This window comes from Pongo abelii, chromosome 23, assembly GCF_028885655.2.
Source record: "Pongo abelii isolate AG06213 chromosome 23, NHGRI_mPonAbe1-v2.0_pri, whole genome shotgun sequence".
NCBI lineage: Eukaryota > Metazoa > Chordata > Mammalia > Primates > Hominidae > Pongo > Pongo abelii.
This window is the reverse complement of record NC_085929.1, coordinates 29,286,551-29,310,744: the sequence shown is the minus strand read 5'-3', so window position 1 is coordinate 29,310,744 and position 24,194 is coordinate 29,286,551. Positions and strand designations below refer to the sequence as shown.

The window sequence follows — 24,194 nt, the reverse complement described above, 5'->3', positions numbered from 1 at the left end:
GGGAAACAAGAACGAGACTCAGTCTCAAAAAACAAAAAACAAAAAAAAAAAAAAAGAAAAAGAAAAAAGAAAAGAAAAGAAAAACAGACACAAAAAAATGCTCATCATCCCTGGCCATCAGAGAAATGCAAATCACAACCACAATGAGATACCATCTCACACCAGTTAGAATGGTGATCATTAAAAACTCAGGAAACAACAGGTGCCGGAGAGGATGTGCAGAAATAGGAACACTTTTACACTGTTGGTGGGACTGTAAACTAGTTCAACCATTGTGGAAGACAGTGTGGTAATTCCTCCAGGATCTAGAACTAGAAATACCATTTGACCCAGCCATCCCATTACTGGGTATATACCAAAAGATTATAAATCATGCTGCTATAAAGACACATGCACATGTATGTTTATTGCGGCACTATTCACAATAGCAAAGACTTGGAACCAACCCAAATGTCCATCAATGATAGACTGGATCAAGCAAATGAATAAAATACTATGCATAGAATACTATGCAGCCATAAAAAAGGATGAGTTCATATCCTTTGCAGGGACATGGATGAAACTGGAAACCATCATTCTCAGCAAACTATCGCAAGGAAAGAAAACCAAACACCGCACGTTCTCACTCATAGGTGGGAACTGAACAGTGAGAACACTTGGACACAGGATGGGGAACATCACACACCGGGGCCTGTCGTGGGGTGGGGGAGGTGGGAGGGATAGCATTAGGAGATATACCTAATGTAAATGACGAGTTAATGGGCGCAGCACACAAACATAGCACATGTATACATATGTAACAAACCTGCACGTTGTGCACATGTACCCTTATAATTAAAGCATAATTTAAAAAAAAAAGAAAATGTAGGCAATAAAAAAATTTTAAATTTCTATATGGTAAAAGAAAATAAAGCCCAACACAAACACAAAAGACAAACAAAAAACTGAAAAAATATTTCTAACCCACAACAAGTGAAAGTTTGATATTCTTTCCTCTATAAAGCATTCTAACAAAGTAATGAGAAAAAGAAGAACCACAAAGGAAGGTAGATAGACCAGAATATTAAGAATTAGCTGACAGGTAGAAAGACATTCAACTATATTTGCAATTAAGTCAAAATTAAAACAGTAGGCTGGGTGCGGTGGCTCATGCCCGTAACCCCAGCACTCTGGGAGGCCGAGGCAGGTGGATCACATGAGGTCAGGAGTTCGAGACCAGCCTGGCCAACATGGTGAAATCCCGTCTTTACTGAAAATACAAAAATTAGCCAGGGGTGGTTGCACACACCTGTAATCCCAGCTACTGGAGAGGCTGAGGCAGGAGAATCACTTGAACCTGGGAGGCGGAGGTTGCAGTGAGCCAAGATGGTACCACTGCACTCCAGCCTGGGCGACAGAGAGACTCTTTTTTTTTTTTTTTTTTTTTTTTAAGCCAACTAATAACTTACAAAGAAACAAAACAGGCAGATGCAAATATGACCACCTGCCAGGTAATCTAGGAAATTCAAACTGAATGAGATAATTATTTTTCAGTCAAATTATCAAAGAATAAAAAGAGTAATTAATTATTTGTTAATAAATTACTTGAAAGCAGGAAAAAATTGGTTCAGATGACATGGGTGGAAAGTGGTGAGGAGGGGCAGGATGTGACCGTCCGCATGCTGCGTGCCCTGGGTGGCTGTGCCCAGGCGTGGCCCAGGCATGACCATGCAGAATTTCTCGCTCTTTAGTCATCGGGGGACTGAGAGACGTACCAAAGTATGATGAAAATAAAGGCAGGCAGTGGAAATGAAATGTAGCAAAAAAAACCTCAAGGGAGAGTGCACCTCTGCCTATTTGTATTAAGTAGTGCACATGTGGATGGTGACACATGGTACTCCAGGGATAGTTTGTGCTGCTTCATTCCCTCTCCTTGCCACACAGGATCCTAATCGAGCGTCTACTACTGTACTAGAGAGCGACAAAAAAGGAAAAGGCAAGGTGGTTTACACCCATGATCCCAGCATTTTGGCTGAAGCAGAAGGATCACTTGAGTCTGAGAGTCTGAGACCAGCCTGGGCAAGAGTGAGACTCCCATCTCTAAAAAAGTATTTAGAAATTAGCTGGGCATGGTGGCATGCACTTGTAGTCCCAATGTTTGGGAGGCTGAGACAGGAGGACTGCTTGAGCCCAGGAGTTCGAGGCTGCAGTGAGCCATGATTGCACCCCTGCACTCCAGCCTGGGCAACAGAATGAGACCCTGTCTCAAAAAAAAAAAAAAAAGAAAGAAAGAATGAATGAATGAATGAAAGAGAGAAGCAACCAGCAGAGGAAAATGGCTTGATGGTGGGGAGTGGAGAATACTATGTTTGAAGAGAGGAAAAAAAATTGATTCCTCTAATAGTAAAGACAGAAAGTCACCAGCAGTAGAATTATAATACTAATTATACTATTAAGTTAATAATATCACAAAATGTAAGAAAATGATGGCTACACAGTAAGTTCTGTTTCTGGAGCAAAATGCCTAGGTTCAAGTTCCAACTCTGCCTTTTACCTGCTGTGTGACCTTGGAGCAAGTTACTTAACCTCACTCAGCCTCAGTTCCGTCATCTGCAGAATGGGCATAATACGAATAATAGTATCTACCCTCATGGTGCCGTTAGGAGGGTGGGTTAAGTGCAGTGTGTAACACACATAAGCACCCAGCACAGGGTCTGACACATGGGCTGCATGCCGCTGATGTTAACCACTGCTATCGGGGGTCATATTCAGCCCATGCAGTCCTGATCACTGTCATCCCAGCACTGAAAGACACCAATGGGCCAGATGCAGTGGCTCACATCTGTAATCCCAGCACTTAGGGAGGCTGAGATGGGTGGATCACTTGAGGTCAGAAGTTTGAAACCAGCCTGGCCAACATGGTGAAACCCCGTCTCTACTAAAAATACAAAAATTAGCCAGCGTGGTGGTGCGGGCCTATAATCCCAGCTACTTGGGAGACTGAGACACAAGAATCATTTGAACCCGGGGGGCGGAGGTTACAGTGAGCCAAGATTGTGCCACTGTACTCCAGCCTAGGTGACAGAGTAAGACCTTGTCTCAAAAAAAGAGAAAAGAAAAAAAAAGAGAAAAAGAAAAAGAAAGGCACCAACATCCACTTCCTCTTGGTGTTTAAACACAGAAGCTCCAGCTCAAGCCCATGCCCTTTCCTAGGGCTCCGGTGCTGGCAGTCCCAGCGCGACATACCCTGCAAACACAACCTCCAGCCAGAACATCCAGGCTGCCTCCCGCTGTGGTACAGATTAGAATGTCAATCTGAAGAGGCAATCAGAGCTATTCCCAGCATGGACGCTGCAGAAAGGTCCACAGGCCACGCTGGCTTCTCCTCCAGGTGTCTCTAAGTGTCCCAGCTGCAATTAGATGTCAGTTTAATTCCCTGGAGGTGTCGGAACAAGTGGAAAATGCCATTTGACTGAGCACTCATTTTTCCAACTGACAGATGATTATTCTAATTACAAAAGGATTTTCTTTCCTTTTCAAATTGCTACCACATTCCTCAAAATGGCGCCTCACCTGATGCGACCACAGTGCCAGCCCACAGCGTGTTCTCTATGCTCAGGCTCTCGCTGATCGGGGGGTCGCTGTCTTCCTGGAAAAGACCAAACGGACACACGTTCACCCCCCAAAGCTTCCCCAGAATCCACAGGCTGCTTCTAGCCTGGTCCGCTCGAGACAGAAAGAGAGGCTCCCCCTGATGAAACTGGAGGCCCAGTTTGGAAGCCGACGGCTCCACCACAAGGGGAGGGCCGAGCTCTTCCACTACTGCCCTTGGGGTTTTCATCTCCCACAGAAATACGTGAAAAAGTTGGCCTGTGATTTAAGAAGCGCAGGCCTCTTAGCACTGAAAAATATTTTATGAGGTAAGAATCAAAACATAAAAGCAAACCAGTCAGGCTGTCTGCAGGCCAGCTTTGTTTGTGTCTTATAGAAAGAGAATGTGGACAATGTAATGTGGGTTCTAGAAACCTGTTGACCCATATTCCTAAAATAATTTTTTTTTTTTTGAGACGGAGTCTTGCTCTGCCGCCCAGGCTGGAGTGCAGTGGCGCGATCCTGGCTTACTGCAACCTCCACCTCCCAGGTTCAAGCAATTCTCCTGACCTCAGGAGATCCGCTCACCTCAGCCTCCCAAAGTGCTGGGATTACAGGTGTGAGCCACCACGCCAGGCCTCCTAAAACAAATTAAATCCAAATTAAATTTCTCTTCTGAAAGATGTGGAAGGGGCTTAAAAATTATGAAAATGGCAGATACGACTTGTATGAATAAAAGAGGACAAAGTCAGGTGCGGTAGCTCACACCTGTAATCCCAGCACTTTGGGAGGTCAAGGTGGGTGGATCACCTGAGGTCAGGAGTTCAAGACTAGCCTGGCCAACATGGTGAAACCCCGTCTCTACTAAAAATACAAAAAATTAGCCAGGCGTGGTGATGCACGCCTGTAATCCCAGCTACTCAGGAAGCTTAGACAGGAGAATCACTTGAACCTGGGAGGCAGAGGTTCCAACGAGCCGAGATCGCACCACTGCACTCCAGCCTAGGCGACAGGAGGAGACTGTCTCAAAAAAAAAAAAAAAAAAAAAAAAGGCCAGGTACGGCGGCTCATGCCTGTAATCCCAGCACTTTGGGAGGCTGAGGCGGGTGGATCACAAGGTCAGGGGATCGAGACCATCATGGCTAACATGGTGAAAACCTGTCTCTACTAAAAATACAAAAAATTAGCCGGGCGTGATGGCGGGCGCCTGTAGTCCCAGCTACTTGGGAGGCTGAGGCAGGAGAATGGCGTGAACCCGGGAGGCGGAGCTTGCAGTGAGCCGAGATCGTGCCGCTGCACTCCAGCCTGGGCGACAGAGCGAGACTCCGTCTCAAAAAAAAACAACAGAGGACACAGATCCATCTGAAGGACAGAGAAAGAAAAACTATTTCAGATGCCAGCGTTCACATGAATTACAGCAAATGCTTGCTCTAAGTTGTCGGGTCAGTCAAGCTGTTCCAAGGCCGGGAGAAAATTCCAGTTTTGCCGACCTTACTGAGAAACAATATGCTGGCTTTCAAGGTGGTGCCTTCTTTATGTCCCCACCCGGCATAAAACTACTTCCTGACAAAGAACTGTCAGTACTTCTCGGCCTTCATCCCTTACACACTCCCGGACCCGGTGTGAAGGAAACTCACTTACTCGGGTAAAAGTTCCCATGAAGTTGTGAATGTCAATATTTGGCTCTTCTGCATACACATACGATCGAATCTGAGGAAGGTCCTGTTCAACAGAAGTCACATTTGGGAGTCAAAGTCAGTTCACAATGCAAGACTTCAGGAGGCATCCACTATGTTTCCAAAGCAACTATATTTCCCACACACAGCAAATGGCCCCTCAAAATTACAGGGAAGGTGGAAAGAAGAGGAAAGTCCTCTGTTAAGTAAGTTGAGGAGTCGCTGCATACAGTATCTCAAGGCACCCTGACAGACTCTACAGTGAAGACCCCGTGTTTCTGTTTACTCAGCACTTTCCAGACTTGATGGGGTGATGCTACACACCTACAAATACCCTGGAAAGTGGCAGATCCTCCTCTGCTAAATTCTGGCTTGCAAGACTTGTTTGTACCATTGAAAACACTCATTCAGGCCAGGTGCAGTGGCTCATGCCTGTAATCCCAGCACTTTGGGAGGCCGAAATGGGCGGCTCACTTGAGGCCAGGAGTTTGAGACCAGCATGGCCAACTTGTTGAAACCCCATCTCTACTAAAAATACAAAAAAATTAGCCGGGTGTGGTGGCGGGCACCTGTAGTCCCAGCTACTTGGGAGGCTGAGGCAGGAGAATGGCGTGAACCCGGGAGGCGGAGCTTGCAGTGAGCCGAGATCGCGCCACTGCACTCCAGCCTGGGCGACAGAGCAAGACTCTGTCTCAAAAAAAAAAAAAAAAAAAAAAAAAAAAATTAGCCGGGCATGGTGGTGTGTGCCTGTAATCGCAGCTACTCAGGACGCTGAGGCAGGAGAATCGCTTGAACCCGGGAGGTGAAGGTTGCAGTAAGCTGAGATCGCGCCACTGCACTCCAGCCTGAGCGACAGAGCGAGACTCCATCTCAAAAAAGAAAAGAAAATACTCATTCAACAAATGGTTACTGGGCATCTACTCTGTATAAACCTCTGGGAAGAGCTGAAAAAAGTAAGAACGCCTCCCACCCGTAAGGATGGCTGCTATCAAAACAAAAACAAGTGTGATGAAGATGTGGAGAATCTGGAGGCCCTGTGCACTGTTGCTGGGAATGCAAGATGGTGCAGCAGCTATGGAAACAGCACTTCCTCAAAAAATTAATCAGAAAACTACCAATAATCCAGCAATTCCACCTCCGACTATATACCCAAAAGAACTGAAAGCAGGGACTTGAAGTGATCATCTGTCCACCCATGTACGTAGCAGCATTATTCACAACAAACAAGAAGTGGAAGCAACTCAAACAAGCATCAGTGGATGAATGGATAAACAAAGTGTGGTCTGTCCATACAATGGAATATTACTCAGCCTTAAAAAGGAAGAAGTTCTGACACATGCTACAATACGGATGAACCTTGAAGACATTATGCTAAGTGAAATAAACCGGTCACAAAAAGACAAAAACTAGGTGATTCCACTTACAGGAGGAACTTAGAGTAGTTTAATTCATAGAGACAGAAAACAGAAAGATGCTTGCCAGGGGCTGGGCCGAGGGGGGAATGAAGTTACTGCTTAATGAGTCCAGAGTTCCAGTTTTGAAAGATGAAAAAAGTTCCGAAGATGAACACGGCTGATGCCTGCATAACAAGGTCAATGGACTTCATGCCACTGAGCTGTACACTTAAAAACGGTTACGATGGTAGATTTTATGTTATGTGTCTTTTAGCGCAATTTTTTAAAAAGCAAACAAGAAGTCAACCTTAGGTGATAAGAAAGCCCAAAAGTGAAAGCTCTTGGCAAAAACTACATTTCAAAGCAGCATATGTGAAGTGGCGTAAGACAGGTAGTCAGGGGGAGCAGCAGTCACTGTTAGAACAGTGAGTTTCTAACTACTGGCTAGGAGCCCCTGGGGACTTGTAGCAGTCACCATCATGTGAAGTGGGGCCGGAGGGGGAGCGTGGGGTCCTGGAGAGCCCCTGGGAGGTGATGGCTCATGCCTGTAACCCCAGCACTTTGGGAAGCTGAGGCGGGTGGATCAATTGAGGCCAGGAGTTTGAGACCAGCCTGGCCAACACGGTGAAACCGTGTCTCTACTAAAAATACAAATATTAGCCAGGCGTGATGGCGGGTGCCTGTAATCCCAGCTACTCAGGAGGCTGAGGCAGGAAAATTGCTTGAACTCAGGAGGTGGAGGGAGGTTGCAGTGAGCCAAGATCATGCCACTGCACTCCAGCCTGGGTGACAGATAAAGATTCCATCTCATAAATAAATAAATAATAAAATAAAATTCCCGGTTTAAAATTAACAGTAATAATGGTGTTATTTCACTTTTTATTAGCCATGAAAAATCATTCATAGAGTGGCTACATTTCTTGTTATGTCAATCCCGCCAAGATATGGAACTTTCCTCCTCCCTCAGGGGACACAGTAAGGAGTGGCTTCGATCCATGTGACGTGAGCACAGGGAAACTTCTGTGTTCCACTTCATCCTTCCAGACCACAGTGGGGCATGCCACTCACTGGGCACTGAAGTTACACATGGCCAACTACTGTGGCCATCCTCTCAGCGAGGACCTGCACCCCGTCATACACACTGGGGATACGGCAGAGAACACAACAGGCAGAACCCACCCGCAGGGACACTGCCTGGAAGTGAGTGAAGCAGGGATGCAGGGAGAGGTGGGCAGAAAGAGCCTCTCCGATAAGGAGACTCGTGAGCAAAAACTCAGTGGAGTGTGCAGATGCCCTGCCAGGCAGATTCGCCAGGGATCAGAGGGCTCCCAGTGGAGCAAATGGCAACAGTAAACATCCAGGGACAGAATGACAGACCCGACAGGCTGGCAGGCAGAGGAGAGAGGGTCAGGCACTGAGGTCGGAGCCTCAGCAGAGAGACAAATGGGAAGGAACTGAAGACGACAGCAAGCACCGCAGAACTGATTCTCAGTAAGGTAAGAAATCTTTGGAGGGTTTTTTTTTTTTTTATGGTTATTACTTTTATTAGATACAGGTGTCACTACGCTGACCAGGCTGGAGTGCAGTTGCTATTCCCAGGCACAATCATGGCTCACTGCAGCCTCGAACCCACAGGCTTAAGCAATCCTCCCGACTCAGCCTCTTGAGAAGCTGGGACTACAGGTGCATGCTGCTGAGCCCTGGCCTACCTTCGTAGGTTTTGAGCAGAGGAGTGACATGCTCTGGCTTACCTTTTCAATTTTGGTGAGGCCCCTTGGCAAGGCTCCTTATGGTTTTCAGCTTCCCGCGGGAGAGCTCACTCCCCGCACTCAGGGTCTGCTTTTGGCCATGTCAGGGAAGCCAACTAGTCCCAGGGGCGCTCCAGGACCCCATGCTCCCCTACCGGCCCCACTTCACAGTTGCCATCCCATGCCAAGGGACGGCCCCCAAGGTATCTGGGTTTGAGAACCCTGCTAAGACAGGTTGCCCGCATGGGCTTCTGCAGGGAAAGCTACTCATGGCGGCCGTGGGGAGCCTCTGCATGCAGGCCACGGGAAGCCGCAGCTTCCAGTCCGTCTCCCCATCCAGCTGATCCGTCCGCAAGAAGCATGACCCTGTGGAAGGAAGTCGGGTGCCATCACCTGCACCTCAAGCACCCTTCCCTCGGCAGCTCTGGGCAGCGTCTGCTCTGGTCCTTATAAAAACAGCCAACCAATAGCCAGAGACCACAAGGGAAAATACATATCCTATCTCCCATTTCTTCCATAATAAGCTCGGGGGTCAGAAAGCTCAGAGTTCAAATCCTCACTCTGCCACTCTCTCTGAGTGGAATCCCCAGCTAGTTTCTTGGACTTGTCAAGCTTTAGTGTCTGTAAAATGTGGAGAAACATAGACTTCGCAAGCTTGCTGTAAAGATTCAATGGGGAGATAGAACGGGGACGAGCACAGGGTGACCAGCATTCCGAACCGTCTGACCAGGCATCGCCAGCACCTTCTCAGGACCCAAACCACCTGAGTGCGGGTCCAGGCTCTGCCACGTAATAGCTTTGTGCCCTGAGAGTTGCCTATCCTCTCTGAGCCTCAGTTTCCTTGTGTGTAAAAGTAGAGATAGGAACAGCACTGACCCTGTAGAGACGCTGTGACAATTAAAGAGCTGATTCGTACACAGAGTTCAGAACAGGACTGATCGATCCAGGCAAGCACTAGGTCATTATGGGCTGGCATATTTCAGGTGTATCTTTCAGTCTGACATACAGATCCATGCAAGTAGTCAGCTGTATACTCCATCAGACACAGAACATACTCCATTCACTGACACTGCAGTTCAGTCTTTGAGAACTATTAAAGTAGAACACTCATAATTTTGGTGTTTTTGGTTTTTTTTTTTTCAAGAAAAAAAGAGCATGTCAGAGGCCCTACTCCATAATGCTCTGTTTTCACTAAATAGCGCACAAGAACGAATTTAAAGACAAAGCTGCAGTTTTTCAAAGGCTGTTTTAATCTAGTGCCTTTTACCTCCTGTCCTGATTACATATTAGTATAAAATTTTACTTGTACTTTAATTCTATTCATAATGAAATACATTGCAGCATCCTCAAAGGAATACAAATGTAACTTTTTCACGTGTTCAAAAACCTCCGATCATGCCAGATAAGAGAAAAACAGCCTTATTTCCTCAGAACAGCTTAAATAACAAAAATTAAAAGTAAGGCCATTTTGGCCAGCTGTGGCGGCTCACACCTGTAATTCCAGCACTTTGGGAGGCCAATGGGATCACTTGAAGTCAGGAGTTCAAGACTAGCCTGGCCAACACAGTGAAACCCCGTCTCTACTAAAAATACAAAAATTAGCCGGGCATGGTGGTGCACAGGAGGCTGAAGCAGGAGAATGGCTTGAACCCAGGAGGCAGAGGTTGAGGTAAGCCGAGATCGTACCACTACACTCCAGCCTGGGCGACAGAGCAAGACCCGGTCTCAAGGAAAAAAAAAAAAAAAAAACTAAGGCAATTTTAGTAGACTGATAGGGTGGGCAGGCAACGGCAGCTGCCACCCTAGGGAACAACCGCAAGGAGTTAAGGGCCTTGTAGGAGACTTCAGAGATTCCCACCCCGCAAACTCAGGCTACAACAAATAAATCAATAGGTGCTATGGGCAAGGTCCCCCAACTCATGAACAAAGGGCAGAAAAGACGCCCACCTCTCCCCAGTTTCTGTACTGCCCCCACTCATGACACATCTGCTGGTATCAGCTTAGAAGAGAGAGGATTTCTGTTTACTTCTACATGGTAGAGACACTTCCTCGTCCCAACTCCTGAGGTTGAGCTTAACAGCCCGGAGAGGAAATCCAAGGCCACTGTACGCGTGACTTTACCAGCTGTGAGTCAGCCGGTGTTCCACAAACTGTATTTTTTAATGATCACAATCTATTGACTTTTAAAACACCAACAACACTGTTTTAAAAGAATGGTCTATTTAAAAAGATGCTTTTGATTTCCCTCCATGGCTCCAAAATGATAATCTACTTTGTGACATTTTCAAATGATTATTCTGCCAAATTACCACTGAAAGGTTAATGGTTATTTTCCAAATTGATCTCAGATGTTTACCATTTTTTTCTGATGTCCTCAGGAAGATCATGTCGGCAGAGACCCGCTGGTTCTGTGTTACGAAAAGAAAGACTGTTACTGTGAATGAATGACCATGTGCTGGGCAGCGGGGAGGGGGGGTGGGACTGAAACTCACAGCCTCTTTTACGTTTCTGCCTTTGTCAAAGACAGATTTGGGGATTTATTTTGTTTTGAATCTGAAAAATCTTGCACACTGCTGCTACTTTACTAATCCCCTATCAAAATCTTATCTTGGAAAGAGAGCTTCTAGTTTTCTGGCACATTCAACCATTACCTCCCCAAATCCCAAAGGCCTGCCTCCCCAGCTGGCTCTCTTCCAGTCTGTCTGCTGAGACTCAAGACAGACCCGCCGCTCTCGCTTTCTGCTTCTACCAACTTCCCAGCTTGATGTTTGGCTTTTAGTGGATTTTAACAAGCAAGGAAAGTAGTAAGAAGCAACAAAAGCCATTCTCAAAAAAACTAGGGGGGTGCGGGGAGCCAGTAGCCCCCATTTAATTATGAACAGAAAAGTATGTGATAACATAGAGGGGGTTGTGTGGTTCTTCTGAGCTGCCACCCAAAAGAGTTTCACTTTACCTTAAAGCAGCTCTGAGTTCTTGGATTTAATCCTTTTAAAAGAGCATAGCTCAATTTCTACAGAAACAAGTTAAGACACAACCCTTTTCTGATCAAATATTATTCCAAGCCTCTCCAGAGCCACCCCCCAAAATCCAATACCTTCCAAATATACACACTAGAAAAAGATATGAGTGTTTGCTAAAGTAACAAACATACTGACACGGCTATTTTTTAAAATGTATTTTTGGTCTTTTTACTGTTCTCAAGTTACACTTAACTCCTGCTCCCCATAAAATAATAGACAAGCACAATGGTTAAGTCAGGAAATGCAAGCTAAATGGCTCAAAAGGTAAATTAGATAAATATTTTAAGTGTCTATGTAGTAAGCAGACTTCTAGGAAAGATTTTATGATATTTTTTATCCCAAAATAATAAGCACATCGAACAGGAAATCAAAACTTGTATTTGTAAGCAGGATTTCTGGCTAACCAACACATATAAACCTTGAAAAAATATGTGTGTGTGTGTGTGTGTGTGTGTGGGTGTGTGTATGTGTGTGTGTGTCTCACAGGAAAGAGATTTTCCTCCCCAGGCAAAGTTTTTGGATAGAATCCCAAAATGCATCACTCACTTCGTCTACCAGATACACAAATGACACGTTAGGACCCATGAAGTGGTATTCACACACAAGCTTCTAGATTCTGCTCACCTTTTCAACGATGATAAGGTCTCCAACTTGGATGTTAGAACTCTTCACCTTCACTGTGCCTGCAAAGCAACAGGTTCAAGATACATCACCATCTTAATTCATTTCAATTCAACATGTCTTTACAGAGTGCCCAGCCTGCAAACACACAATACACCCAGAAGTACATGCTCCCACACACGGCTGCCAGTGACTCCAGCACCGTTATTTCCTGCCTCTCCAGGAAAGGGCTCAACCGCTGCAGAGGCCGTTGCAGAAATAAATGCCCACTTCATGGGGCACTGGAATAACTTAAGCCCTTCATGAAAGATCATTTATTTGCCTTCAGAGTGACTTAGATGGAAAGTACTGGGGGAAAAAAGTCTTAATTTTCAACACCACTTAACAGTGACTTAGATGCAAAGTACTGGGGGAAAAAAGTCTTAATTTTCACCACCACCAAAAAGAAAGAAGCTAACTAATTCCAAATGACTGATTTACTTTTTAATTTATAACTGCTATATGCTTTGATTTATAGGATTATGATCAGACTATATAATTTTTGCTGGATGTTTAGATAAACAGTAAAAGCTAACATTAAATGCTAATTCTGTGCTCAGAACTGTACAGATCTTGATGGTTTCATTTAAGCTTCACAATAGCCCTCAGAAGAAGGTAGTTCCATCTCCAGCTTTCAGACAAGGAAAGGAGACTCAGGATGTCCCACCTTCCCCCAAAGTCTCAGAGTTAGAACAAGCCAGTGCTGGGATTCACATCTGCATCTGACTCCAGAGTACAGAATAAAAGCAGTGAGTTCCATTCAACCCAAAAAACATGACTGGGCCAGGCACAGTGGCTCACATCTGTAGTCCCAGGACTTTGGAAGGCCGAAGCAGGCAGATGGCTTGAGCCCAGGAGTTCCAAACCAGCCTGGCCACATGTCAAAACCCTGTCTCTACCAAAAATATAAAAATTAGCTGGGTGTGTTGGCACATGCCTGTAGTCCCGGCTATTCGAGAGGCTGATGTGTGGGAGGATCGCTTGTGCCCAGGAGATAGAGGCTGCAGTGAGCCGTGATCATGTCACTCCAGCCTGGGCAACAGTGAGACCCTGTCTCAACAGCCAGACAGCATTTACTGAACACCTGCTGTATGCCAGGCGTTCTAAGGGCTGGGGATACGTGAAACTCAATTCCAGTGGAGGGGAGGAGGCAATAAACAAATAATGGATGAAAGGGGTTGGAGAATCAGAGGGGTGGCTGTCAACAAACTCTCTGTCGGAGAGCTGAGGCCAGAATTAGACAGACGAAGGACACTGTGTTTACCAGTAACTGACAAAAGGCACCCTGAGATGTGAGAAAATGGGACAGGTGAATAAGCTAACAGCATGCACACAGCCAAAGGCCAGAACTCCCTCAGCAAGACATGAAGCATCAGGAAAGCAGGGAATAGCGAGAGATCAAAGTGGAAGGGGCCAGTTGGGGCCAGGTGGCCCCACACCATGAGTGAGCCCAGAGAGGAAGAGAGAATTTATTCTGGTGATAGGTGAAATTCACATATGGGAGCAACACCACAAAATCTTTATGATGCTGCTATCTTGTAACAAGCCCATGTAACTTACAAATGTTCAGCTAAGAGAGAGATAAAAAGTAATTACAGGCCGGGCACCACGGTGGCTCCCCACGTCTGTAATCCCAGCACTTTGGGAGGCCGAGGCAGGTAGATCACCTGAGGTCAGGAGTTCAAGACCAGCCTGGCCAACATGGTGAAATATTGTCTCTACTAAAAATACAAAACTTAGCCAGGCATGGTGACAGGGACGTGTAATCTCAGCTACTGAGGCAGGAGAAACACTTGAACCCGGGAGGTGGAGGTTGCAGTGAGCCAAGATCTCACCCTTGCACTCCAGCCTGGGCAACACAAGCAAAACTCCATCTCAAAAAAAAAAAAAAAAAAAAAAAAGAACTTAAAGACTTAAAAGACACGAAATAATATAAGTGCACAACTCTAGATTTTTAGTGTCTCACATATTTTACATTTTAATATAATTTAATATCATTTATTTTTTAAGTATTTCACTACCATTGAGATTTTTCAGAGCATTCCAATGTTTTCCTATTGAAACAACTCTCTTTAATCAGTTCCATAAGGTTTGTTTTTAACTAATTTTTGTATGTCGTTAAATCTTGTCATTAAACAATAAGTAGAACTGGCATCAAAAGGTCTGATATAAACACTACTGACTTCTTTTTTTTTCTTTTTTAGACGGAGTCTCGCTCTGTTACCCAGGCTGGAGTGCAGTGGCATGATCTCCTCGGCTCACTGCAACCTCCACCTCCTGGATTCAAGCGATTCTTCTGCCTCAGCCTCCAGAGTAGCTGGGACTACAGGCACCCACCACCACGACTGGCTAATTTTTGTAGTTTTAGTAGAGACGGGGTTTCACCATATTGGCCAGGCTGTTCTCGAACTCCTGACCTCGTGATCCACCCGCCTCAGCCTTCCAAAGTGCAGGGATTACAGGCATGAGCCACCACGCCCGGCCAACACTACTGACTTCTAGAAAGCACCCAACTAACAATGGCAAGCTGAACTAACCCTCGATTGCTGGTAAGACTTCTGGACTCTCCTAGTGTGAGTATTTCACCCTACTAAGTGAGCATCTAGCATCTAATGGTACCTCATTTTCATAAAATGTGATGCTAAACTCAATCCAATGACCGGAGCCCTGGCCTGCTAGAGAGAGATCCACTGGCCTCCTTTCATTACGTCTTGGGCTTTGGTCAATACATTTACAGAGAAACTGGAGAACATCCAAGCAGATGATTAGAAATGGGTAAAGAGGCCAGACGCAGTGACTCACACCTGTAATCTCAGCACTTTGGGAGGCTGAGACAGGTGGATCGCTTGAGCCTATTAGTTCAAGACCAGCTTAGGCAATGTGGCAAGACCCTGTCTCTACAACAAACACAAAAGTTAGCCAGGTGTAGTGATGTGCGCCTGTAGTCCCAGCTACTTGGGAGACTGAGGTGGGAGGAATGCTTGAGCCCAGGCGGTCAAGGCTGCTGTGAGCCGAGATTGTGCCACTGTACTGCAGCCTAGGCAAAAGAACAAGACCCTGCCTCAAAAAAAGAGAGAGAGAGAGAGAAACAGCGCCGGGCGTGGTGGCTCACACCTGTAATCTCAGCACTTTGGGAGGCCGAGGTGGGTGGATCACCTGAGGTCAGGAGTTTGAGACCAGCCTCACCAACATGGAGAAACTCCATCTCTACTAATATTAGCCGGATGTGGTGGCACATGCCTGTAATCCCAGCTACTCGTGAGGCTGAAGCAGGAGAATCGCTTGAAGCCGGGAGGCGGAGGTTGCAGTGAGCCCAGTTCGCACCATTGCACTCCAACCTGGGCAACAAGATCGAAACTCTGTCTCAAAAAAAAAGAAAACAGGGAGCGAAAGAAAGAGAGAAATGGGTAAAGAGAGGGTCTAACTGGCAGAACGATTTCATGGCCTGAACCACTCTTCTTGCTCCACTAGGGGGCAAAAGGGAAAACAGACACAGACGTGTCATTTTTCTGGGAGCTCAGGAAGGTATTACTTGAAAGAAGACCGTAAATTCAATATGGCCCTCAGCGCCAATGAACTTTTCCTTCACCTGAGCTTGCCCCAACTTTCCCAAACATAAATTTACACATTGTCTTTGGTTTTATTACTAAAATTTATGCTGCTGGCCTGGCCCAAATGATCACACCTGGGTTCAGATCTTCAAGCTCTAGTTACAGGTTCCCTCTTAAAATCTAACTCATAGAAGAGCATATGTTTTCATTCTTATTAAATAATAATCGCCTATGTACATGTGTGTACGTTAGCAGGACAGAGGACAAAATCAGGGAGATTCTACTAAAAGGATCGGCAGGGCTTTCTCTGGCACATATATTTTCCAAATTTTTCACATGAATTGTTTTTCCATTAAGCATAAGGTTGCTTTCCTAAGAAGAAAAAAAAATAATTAAAATTAGCTCAAAGTTTTAAGTGACCAGACCCAGATTTTTCCCTTCTGCAAGTGAGTCCTGATTTATGATCCATTCATTTGAACTCTGTCTCTCTCTGTGCATCTGTTCTGCCTCAACAAAAACCCCTTTAATCCTCTGTGTTTGCAGAGCAGTTTCTGAGTAACCCCAGCAGGCCAATCCTTCATGCAAACACACCTACTGTACCCAACTGTCCGTCAGCCAACAGGGCTCTTGCTCCACCTCTAAGGGAGGAAGCAGGAGCCACACCATCATGAGGTCACTTGGGATTTTTAGCCACGGCCATTCATTAGCATTGCAGTGTTTTGGGGGATGAGCCTCAGATCTGCAGCTTGAACAAACACAGATTCCCAGACTCTCCCCTTCTGTTGAGCCACTGCAGAGTGCTGTCAATTTGCCCCATGTTGCCTGTTCTTTTGGTGATCAAAAACATGTAGTCTGGCTGGGCACAGTGGCTCCCAATCCTAGCACTTTGGGAGGCCAAGGCGGGTGGATTGCTTGAGCCCAGGAGTTTGAGACCAGCCTGGGCAGCATGGCAAAACCCTGTCTCTATTTTTTAAAAAAAGTTAAATTAGGCCAGGCGTGGTGGCTCACACCTGTAATCCCAGCACTTTGGGAGGCCGAGGCGGGTGGATCATGAGGTCAGGCGTGCGATATCAGCCCGGCCAACATAGTGAAACCCCGTCTCCACTCAAAATATACAAAATTAGCCGGGCATGGTGGCAGGCGCCTGTAATCCCAGCTACTTAGGAGGCTGAGGCAGGAGAATCGCTTGAACCTGCAAAGGCGGAAGTTGCAGTGAGCAAAGACCGTGCCACAGCCCGGGCGACAGTGCGAGACTCTGTCTCAAAAAAAAAATTAAATATCTGTAGGTACATAGTTTGGGACTTCATGCTTCATGGTGTGTGTGTGTGTGTGCGTGTGTGTGTGCATGTAATGAGAGAAAATACAAATAAAACCAGAATGAAAAGGAGAAAAAGCAGCAAGAAAAGAAATAAAAAAACAGATACTGTTATTTATATTCCCATATTTACTAGGAGTTTTCCACCAGCCAGGCCCTAGGCTTGGCTGTCAGTATTTGACTAAAATGTCCCTCTCTAATGGAGCTCTCAAGTTGGTAGGGAGAAAGAGGGAGAAAAGAGAGACCAAAGTCAGAAGTGAGGAATCACTGGGCATTCAGTGGTCAGAACTGACTCCCAGAATGAAAAAATTGGCAAGGGTGTGGAAAGGGCTCAAAACACATGATTTTTCTAACTTCACAGCAACCACTGTTCTGAGTCTTTTACGAACATTGTTGCAAAAAAGGGGAAGAACAAGATACGGAGAAGCAACCTGACAGAAAGGTTCTTGTCTTCCTAAGAAAGTAACAGGAGAAAGAAAAAACAGCACATTGATAGCAATTGTTACCAATCTCAAAAAAGGGCAGGAACTCTCCCTACCGTTGATCTGACAGGAAACAAAATGCCCTCCCAACAGGCCTCCGGCAGGCACACTTCCCAAGCGCTCCTTGGTTTTTTTGTTGTTGTTGTTGTTTTGTTTTGGTCTCATCTTCCCCAGAGACTCCTAAGATGGAAAAAGGACCAATACACAGAGCTCCCAGCTTGGGTGATGCTTCACTGTTAATGTCTTAAAATTCTTGGTCAGTTTTGTGTTTTTTTAAACTCAAGATCTAACCACCTGATCTTAATACTTTTTGAACAACCCCACCTCCCACCGCAATTTTCATTTTTCACTGGTTCCCACAAATTATGTAGCTGGTCCAGAAGTGAAGTAAAAACACCCAATAATATCTTCTTCATCAAGTGCACAGGAAAACCTGGCCCTGTCCTAAGAACCGAGGCCACAGAACTCTGAACTTCTCCTGTAACACCCCATCTCCAATATCGAGGCTCTAAGATTTTTAAACGCATTTGCAGAAATTCTACAAAAGGTAAGAGATTTTTGCAAAAGTTAAGCGGAAAATTCTCTGCCTGCCACATCCTAAATCATTGAAAGTCTTCTAATAAATCTATCCCTTTCAGCTTTCGCCACTTCACCCAAGTCGTCTCTCAATCAGAGTTTATAACGGGGAACAAACTTCCAATTATTAGAGCTGTTTATTTCTGTAGCGATGGACCCCCAAGCCTTTCATAAGCAAACCTATTGAGCCCAAACCATGCCTTTCATGGATGACAGCTTCAGAATAAGAGCAGTTTGTCTACATTGCAGGGAGAAACCAGATGTTTCCCTTGAGTCGAAACAAGCAAATGACAATTCAGTCAAACTGCAGAATATCCTACCAAAAAAATTTTTTAATAAATTCCAGGGCAGTAGTATGTGCGGGCCTATTTTTTGATCCTGAACACCTCCAACTATAACTTGTATTTTTCATTGTTCATGCAGGACATTGATTGCTTTTGTAGATCTCTAACAACAGTCTCCATGCACTAACCCTGGTTAATGTATTACTCTTTAACTCACACTTTAATCTAACCGTGACAGTGATGAGTTGTAAATTCTGCTTCATGTGTACATTTCCTGGGGTTGACATTAAAACGCCTCTGCAGACCCAGCAGAGTTCAGAGTTTTAAAGTTGAAATTTTCATATTCAAATAGAGTTGTCTGCATTCCCCAAAGCCAAAGAAAAGACTTATTTGAAAACAGGCAAAGAGTTGAAAGGATTATTATAAATAATCACTACCACTTCCTGGGGCTTTTGTTTAAATAGTGGGAACTTAAAAAAAAAAAAAAAAAAAGGCTGCAGTTTAAATGTAACAAGTTTATACCCAACAGTGGCTTTTAAAATAAATATATAAATGGTCTTGCCGGCTTATGGTGCCCAGAAATGATGACGCAGACGAACACCCTTACAGGGAGAAATAAATACCTTTTGGGAATAACAGTGCAATTTGCAAGTTTGAGTTTTTGGTGTTTTTTGGTTTTTTTAATTAAACAATAGATCAGTTCACCAATGACTTGTACTAAAATGAAATTGAGTACTTTGAAAGGAAAATCTGAACTTTGTGGATCTTAAATAACTTTATATCTGGGCCGGGCGCAGTGGCTCAGGCCTGTAATCCCAGCACTTTGGGAGGCTGAAGCAGGCAGATCACCTGTGGTCGGGAGTTCAAGACCAGCCTGACTCACATGGAGAAACACCGTCTCTACTAAAAATACAAAATTAGCTGGGCATGGTGGCGCATGCCTGTAATCCCAGCTACTCGGGAGGCTGAGGCAGGAGAATCGCTTGAACCCAGAAGGCAGAGGTTGTGGTAAGCCGAGATCGCGCCATTGCACTCTAGCCTGGGCAACAAAAGTGAAACTCCATCTCAAAAAAAAAAAAAAAAACAACTTTATATCTGTACCAGGCAGTATGAAAAAGTATTCAGCAAAATCTGTTATAAATAAGACTCACTCGTACCTGCTGATGCTCTGAATCTTAGACAAGGGAAATTTGGGAAGGGAATTCTTTGCTCACTGAATTGTCTTTGAGGTCCTTAGTGAAGGATCTTTGCAGCAGTTTTGCTGCAGTAACATTGAAAAGTCTATCAATACCATTCTCTTCTTTAAAAAAAATCATAATGCATATCTTAGTGTTCTCCATGTCTGGACAGAGTTTATACTTTGAAACATAAGTAGTACTTGTGTTTAGGAATATAAAGTTTCAATTTAGTTAATTATTGGCTAAACAATTCCCCATTAATGAATGTACCTTCCCTACATTATTATACCTTCTGATTAACCACAATGACATACAACTCCAAAAGAGAAAAAGGTGCATTCTTAGGTCTTGAAATTTAAGTCACATTAATTGCAATCCTAGATAATGGTACAACATGGGTTTTGTGCTACACTGAAAAAATTGTTGTCTCTTGTTACTCAAGAGATCCTTGAGGTTACAGGTGATTCTGTAAATGAGAAAGAGTAAGCAGAGAGCATCGCTCAACTATCTAAAAAGAAGTGGAAAAGGAAAGATAATCAGGTCGATTTTTTATACCACATATGTAGGAGAAAGCTGAAGATATGCAAAAGAGCATAGACCTTTGGCTTATGACTTATGGTCAGCCTGCCCAGATGTCCCCAGCAGGAAAGAAGCATCAGCAATTGTGTTAATTATGCCTCTGTTTGCACTTCTTTCAAGGCTAATTGTCCGCTTGCTTCACTTAGCCGTTGATCAGAAGTTAGTCTGGGAAAGCATTCCTGGTATGAACACCCATGGAATTCATCTTGTGAAAATGCAAAACCCATTTCCCTCACCACCTGTGATAATCGAGGCAACCCCCCACCCCCATTAAACTTTTGGTTTGGGGAAGGCAAGTATAAAGAGAAATAATTCCTTCACTAATTATTCTTTTCCAATCCAACCCAATTCTCTTGAGTAACAAAACCAAGTTTTGCTGGGTCTGCTACATCTCCAAGATCTTCTCCTTTCTGGCTTTATTTCCAGTGCCACTGAATGCTATTAATTTAGGAAGACAGCTCTATAATTAAAACCATAAAAACTCATAAAGGTCTAAGAACTGCTCTTAAGTCTCTGATGTTTAAATGTGAATTTTTAAGTAGGAGGAAAGGGATGCTTGTTTATCCAAAAGCACTACCCCATGTGGCTGTCAACAGTTTGTCCATCTGACAATGAGGCTAGACTGATAGGTTTCTTTGGACTCAGAGATATGTTTTAAAATGACTCAAATCTTAAAAGCACCTCTGTAGCATATGTATTAAGGCTGAACACTGTAGCAGTTGTTGAGATATTATATGCAAAAGTGCTGAGCTCAGCTCCTGGCACATAGTAGGTACCTTGACTTAAAGGCTAAGGTTTTACATGTAAACAAGCCTGGGTTCACATCCCAGCTCTGCCCTTTGCTAGCTCATCATCCCAGACAGGATGCTTTTCCTCTCTTTTGTTATAGGGGCCTCAGCCATGAACCTACCAATGAGTGAGAGAAAGAAATTTTTTCATTCCCTACATCCACACCCATAAAAGCTACCTTCACAGGGCTATCTAGAAGACTACAGATTAGGCTGGGCACGTTGGCTCATGCCTGTAATCCCAACACTTTGGGAAGCCAAGGCAGGAGGATCACTTGAGCCCAGGAGTTCGAGACCAGCCTGGGCAACCTCATCTCTACAAAGAATTAAAAAGTTAGCCAGGTATAGTGACATGCAACTATGGTCCCAGTTACTTGGGAGGCTGAAGTGGGAGAATCACTTAAGCCTGGACAGTAGAGACTGCAGTGAACTGTGACTGTGCCACTGTACTCCAGCCTGGGTGACAGAGTGAGATCCCATTTCAAAAATAAAGAACAAAAAGAAACTACAGACTAAACCTTATCTAGCACCTGGCTAGCTGATGGCAGGTAGCCTTTCTTCATTTTTTCTCCTGCTTCTTAATTTGAACAGCAGTTTTTCAAACAGCTCAGTGCCACCTTTTTCCTATAGCATGCCTGTACTGTATATGAATTCTTGAAACACAGAATCAACCACAGCCTCAGGTTCTCACTGGCCTGTGTGGTCTTTTCTGGAGAGGCTCAAGAAACTTAGCCTAATTGGGAACAGCAACCTGGTATTGGAACCTGAGGTTCTGTAGCCTGCCACCCCAGCTGTCACAGGCTGCAGCTTTGCATTCGACTTGATGCTCTTTTTGGAGAACTCTTTACCAAGGCATGCCATCTGAGTCCTGGCCTGAGTTCCATGTTCAGGAGGGTCCCGTACTTGGTCTAATGCCCTGCTGCTGCCATCTTGAGATTCTTAATAATTTCTGAATAAGGGTCCCACATGTTCATTTGCATTGGGTCCCACAAATCATGTAGCCAGTCCTGCTCTCTTCCTTCCTCTAAGACTCAAGATGAAGGTCACCTCTTCTGGAAAGACATCACCAGATTCTCTCTGATGGACTCCCATCACCCCTGGCTCATACCTCCATTAATCCACCCACTGACACTTAAGAAATGCCTGCTTCAATACCATCCACCCTGGCCTCTCTCCACAATGCCAAGTCCCAAGGCACAGTGCTGAGCCCTTCCCATATAAGAGCTTCACTTACAGCAACCCTCTAAGGTAGGTGCTATCATTTTCCCTGATGTAGATTCATTTACTGAGAACTTAAAGGATCTACCCAGGTGGAAGCAGGACTCCTGAACCCTGGCACAGCAAGTTTGGAGCCACTACTTTCAAATCCTGGGAACAATGCTCAGAACCGAGAATGCAGTGGACAGAAAGGGGACATTCCTTATGAGGATCACCACACTCATACCACTTTTTGTAATTATCTGTCTACAGGCCTGAATACCTCACTGGATTATAACTTCCTGGGACCCCAAGCTCTCACGTTCATCTCTGTGATGCAGAAACCTAGCATAGACTTGGTACATGATGAAGTCTCAACTGTGCGTGTGTGTGTGTGTAGCGTGTATTTTAGAGATGGAGTCTGGCTCTGTCCCCCAGTCTAGAGTACGGTGATGTGATCATGGCTCACTGCAGTGTTCAACTCCTGGCCTCAAGCAATCCTCCTACCTCAGCCTCCCAAAGTGCTGGCATTACAGGCATGAGTCACTGTGCCCAACCAAATATTTCCTAAAATAATGACTAAAAGGTCATTTCCATGTAGATAGCTAATTTGATTATCAAAGTACTTCAAATACATTTTATTAAGCCATGGCAGTTGTATCAAAAATTAATCCAATTGATGTTGTTCGAGATACACCTTGGCTGGGCACAGTGGCTCACACCTGTAATCCCAGCACTTTGGGAGGGTGAGGTGGGTGCCATCACTTGAGCTCAGAAGTTCGAAACCAGCCTGGGCAACATGGCAAAACCCCATCTCCAAGATTAAAAAAAAAAAAAAAAAAGATATACCTTGATTGAAATAAGATTATCTAAAATGTTGAAAACTAAAACAAAGCAACAACAATAAAAAAAAAACCTGTCATCCATTTTTCCTCCCAATAATGAGTTCCTATTAATGAGGATTTTAATTCAGCTGTTTAAAATTACTAGCCAGGCGTGGTGGCTCACACCTGTAATCCCAGACCTTTGGGAGGCTGAGGTGGGCGGGTCACTTGAGCCTAGGAGCTCGAGACCAGCCTGGCCAATATGGCGAAACCTCGTCTCTATTAAAAATACAAAAATTAGCCAGGCATGGTGGCACACACCCGTAATCCCAGCTACTTGAGTGGCCGAGGCAGGGAGAGAACTGCTTGAATCCAGGAGGTGGAGGTTGCAGTGAGCTGAGATCACGCTACTGCACTCTAGCCTGGGCGACACAGCAAGACTCTGTCTCAATAAATAAACAAATAAATAAATAAATAAATCTAGTTTTGAGGCCACATCCAACAAATACAAATGGAGGGACAGGACACAAAGTAACTGCTTTGAAACCGGCCTGTCCTCTTCGAAATGTCAAGATCATGAAAGACAAAGAAAACCAAGGAGCTCTGCCAGGCTAGAGGAGACCAAGGAGAGAGGACAACTAAATATAACTGACAAACCTGGTCTGTTCCTGAACTAAGAAAAAAATGCTATCAAAGGACATTTTATGGACAAATGGCAAAATTTTAAAAAGGATTGTAAATTAGATTAATAGCAATATATTGATGCTCAATTTATTTGATTTTGGTAATTGTACATAACTGTGTTATATAAGAGAAACGTCCTTTAAGGAATTAAGCACTTAAGTATTTAGGCACAAAAGGGAATGTCTGCAACTTGTCTCAAATGACCCCAGATATATCTATATGTATATGGACATGGGGGGAAACAAAGTATTAAAAAGCAACTGTGGCCAGGCACAGTGGCTCACACCTGTAATCCCAACACTTTGGGAGGCTGAGGTGGGCGGACTGCCTGAGGTCAGGAGTTCAAGACCAGCCTGGCTAACATGGTGAAAACCCGTCTCTACTAAAAATACAAAAATTAGCAGGGCATGGTGGTGCACACCTGTAATCCCAGCTACTCGGGAGGCTCAGGCAGGAGAATTGCTTCAACCCAGGAGGCAGAAGTTGCAGTGAGCGGAGATTGTGCCATTGCATTCCAGCCTGTGCAAGGGGGTTCGGTGGGGAAGAAAAAAAGCAACTGTGCAGCCTGGGCAACATGGCAACCCCATCTCTACAAATAAAAAATAGAAATTTAGCAGGGCATGGTGGTGTGCACCTGTAGTCCCAACTACTCAGAGGCTGAAGTGAGA

The 24,194-nt window shown here is 44.7% G+C and overlaps 2 protein-coding genes across 2 annotated transcripts in view; both read right to left on the bottom strand.

Moving 5' to 3' along the window:
- The window catches only part of LOC112131855 (probable phospholipid-transporting ATPase IIA), a 57,297-nt gene extending 48,798 nt beyond the window's left edge, over positions 1-8,499 (bottom strand). Inside the window, 3 exon segments of the mRNA XM_063722777.1 lie at positions 3,553-3,628; positions 5,212-5,292; positions 8,392-8,499. Coding sequence (XP_063578847.1) covers positions 3,553-3,628; positions 5,212-5,229 — 94 coding nt within the window. The 5' untranslated portion in view covers positions 5,230-5,292; positions 8,392-8,499.
- Positions 8,500-12,032: 3,533 nt separating this feature from the next.
- LOC100445226 (cytospin-A-like) overlaps positions 12,033-24,194 on the bottom strand; it is a 109,506-nt gene continuing 97,344 nt past the window's right edge. Inside the window, exon 14 of the transcript XR_010139434.1 lies at positions 12,033-12,091. The gene's annotated coding sequence lies outside the window, so the exon portion shown is untranslated. The remainder of the gene's footprint in view (positions 12,092-24,194) is intronic.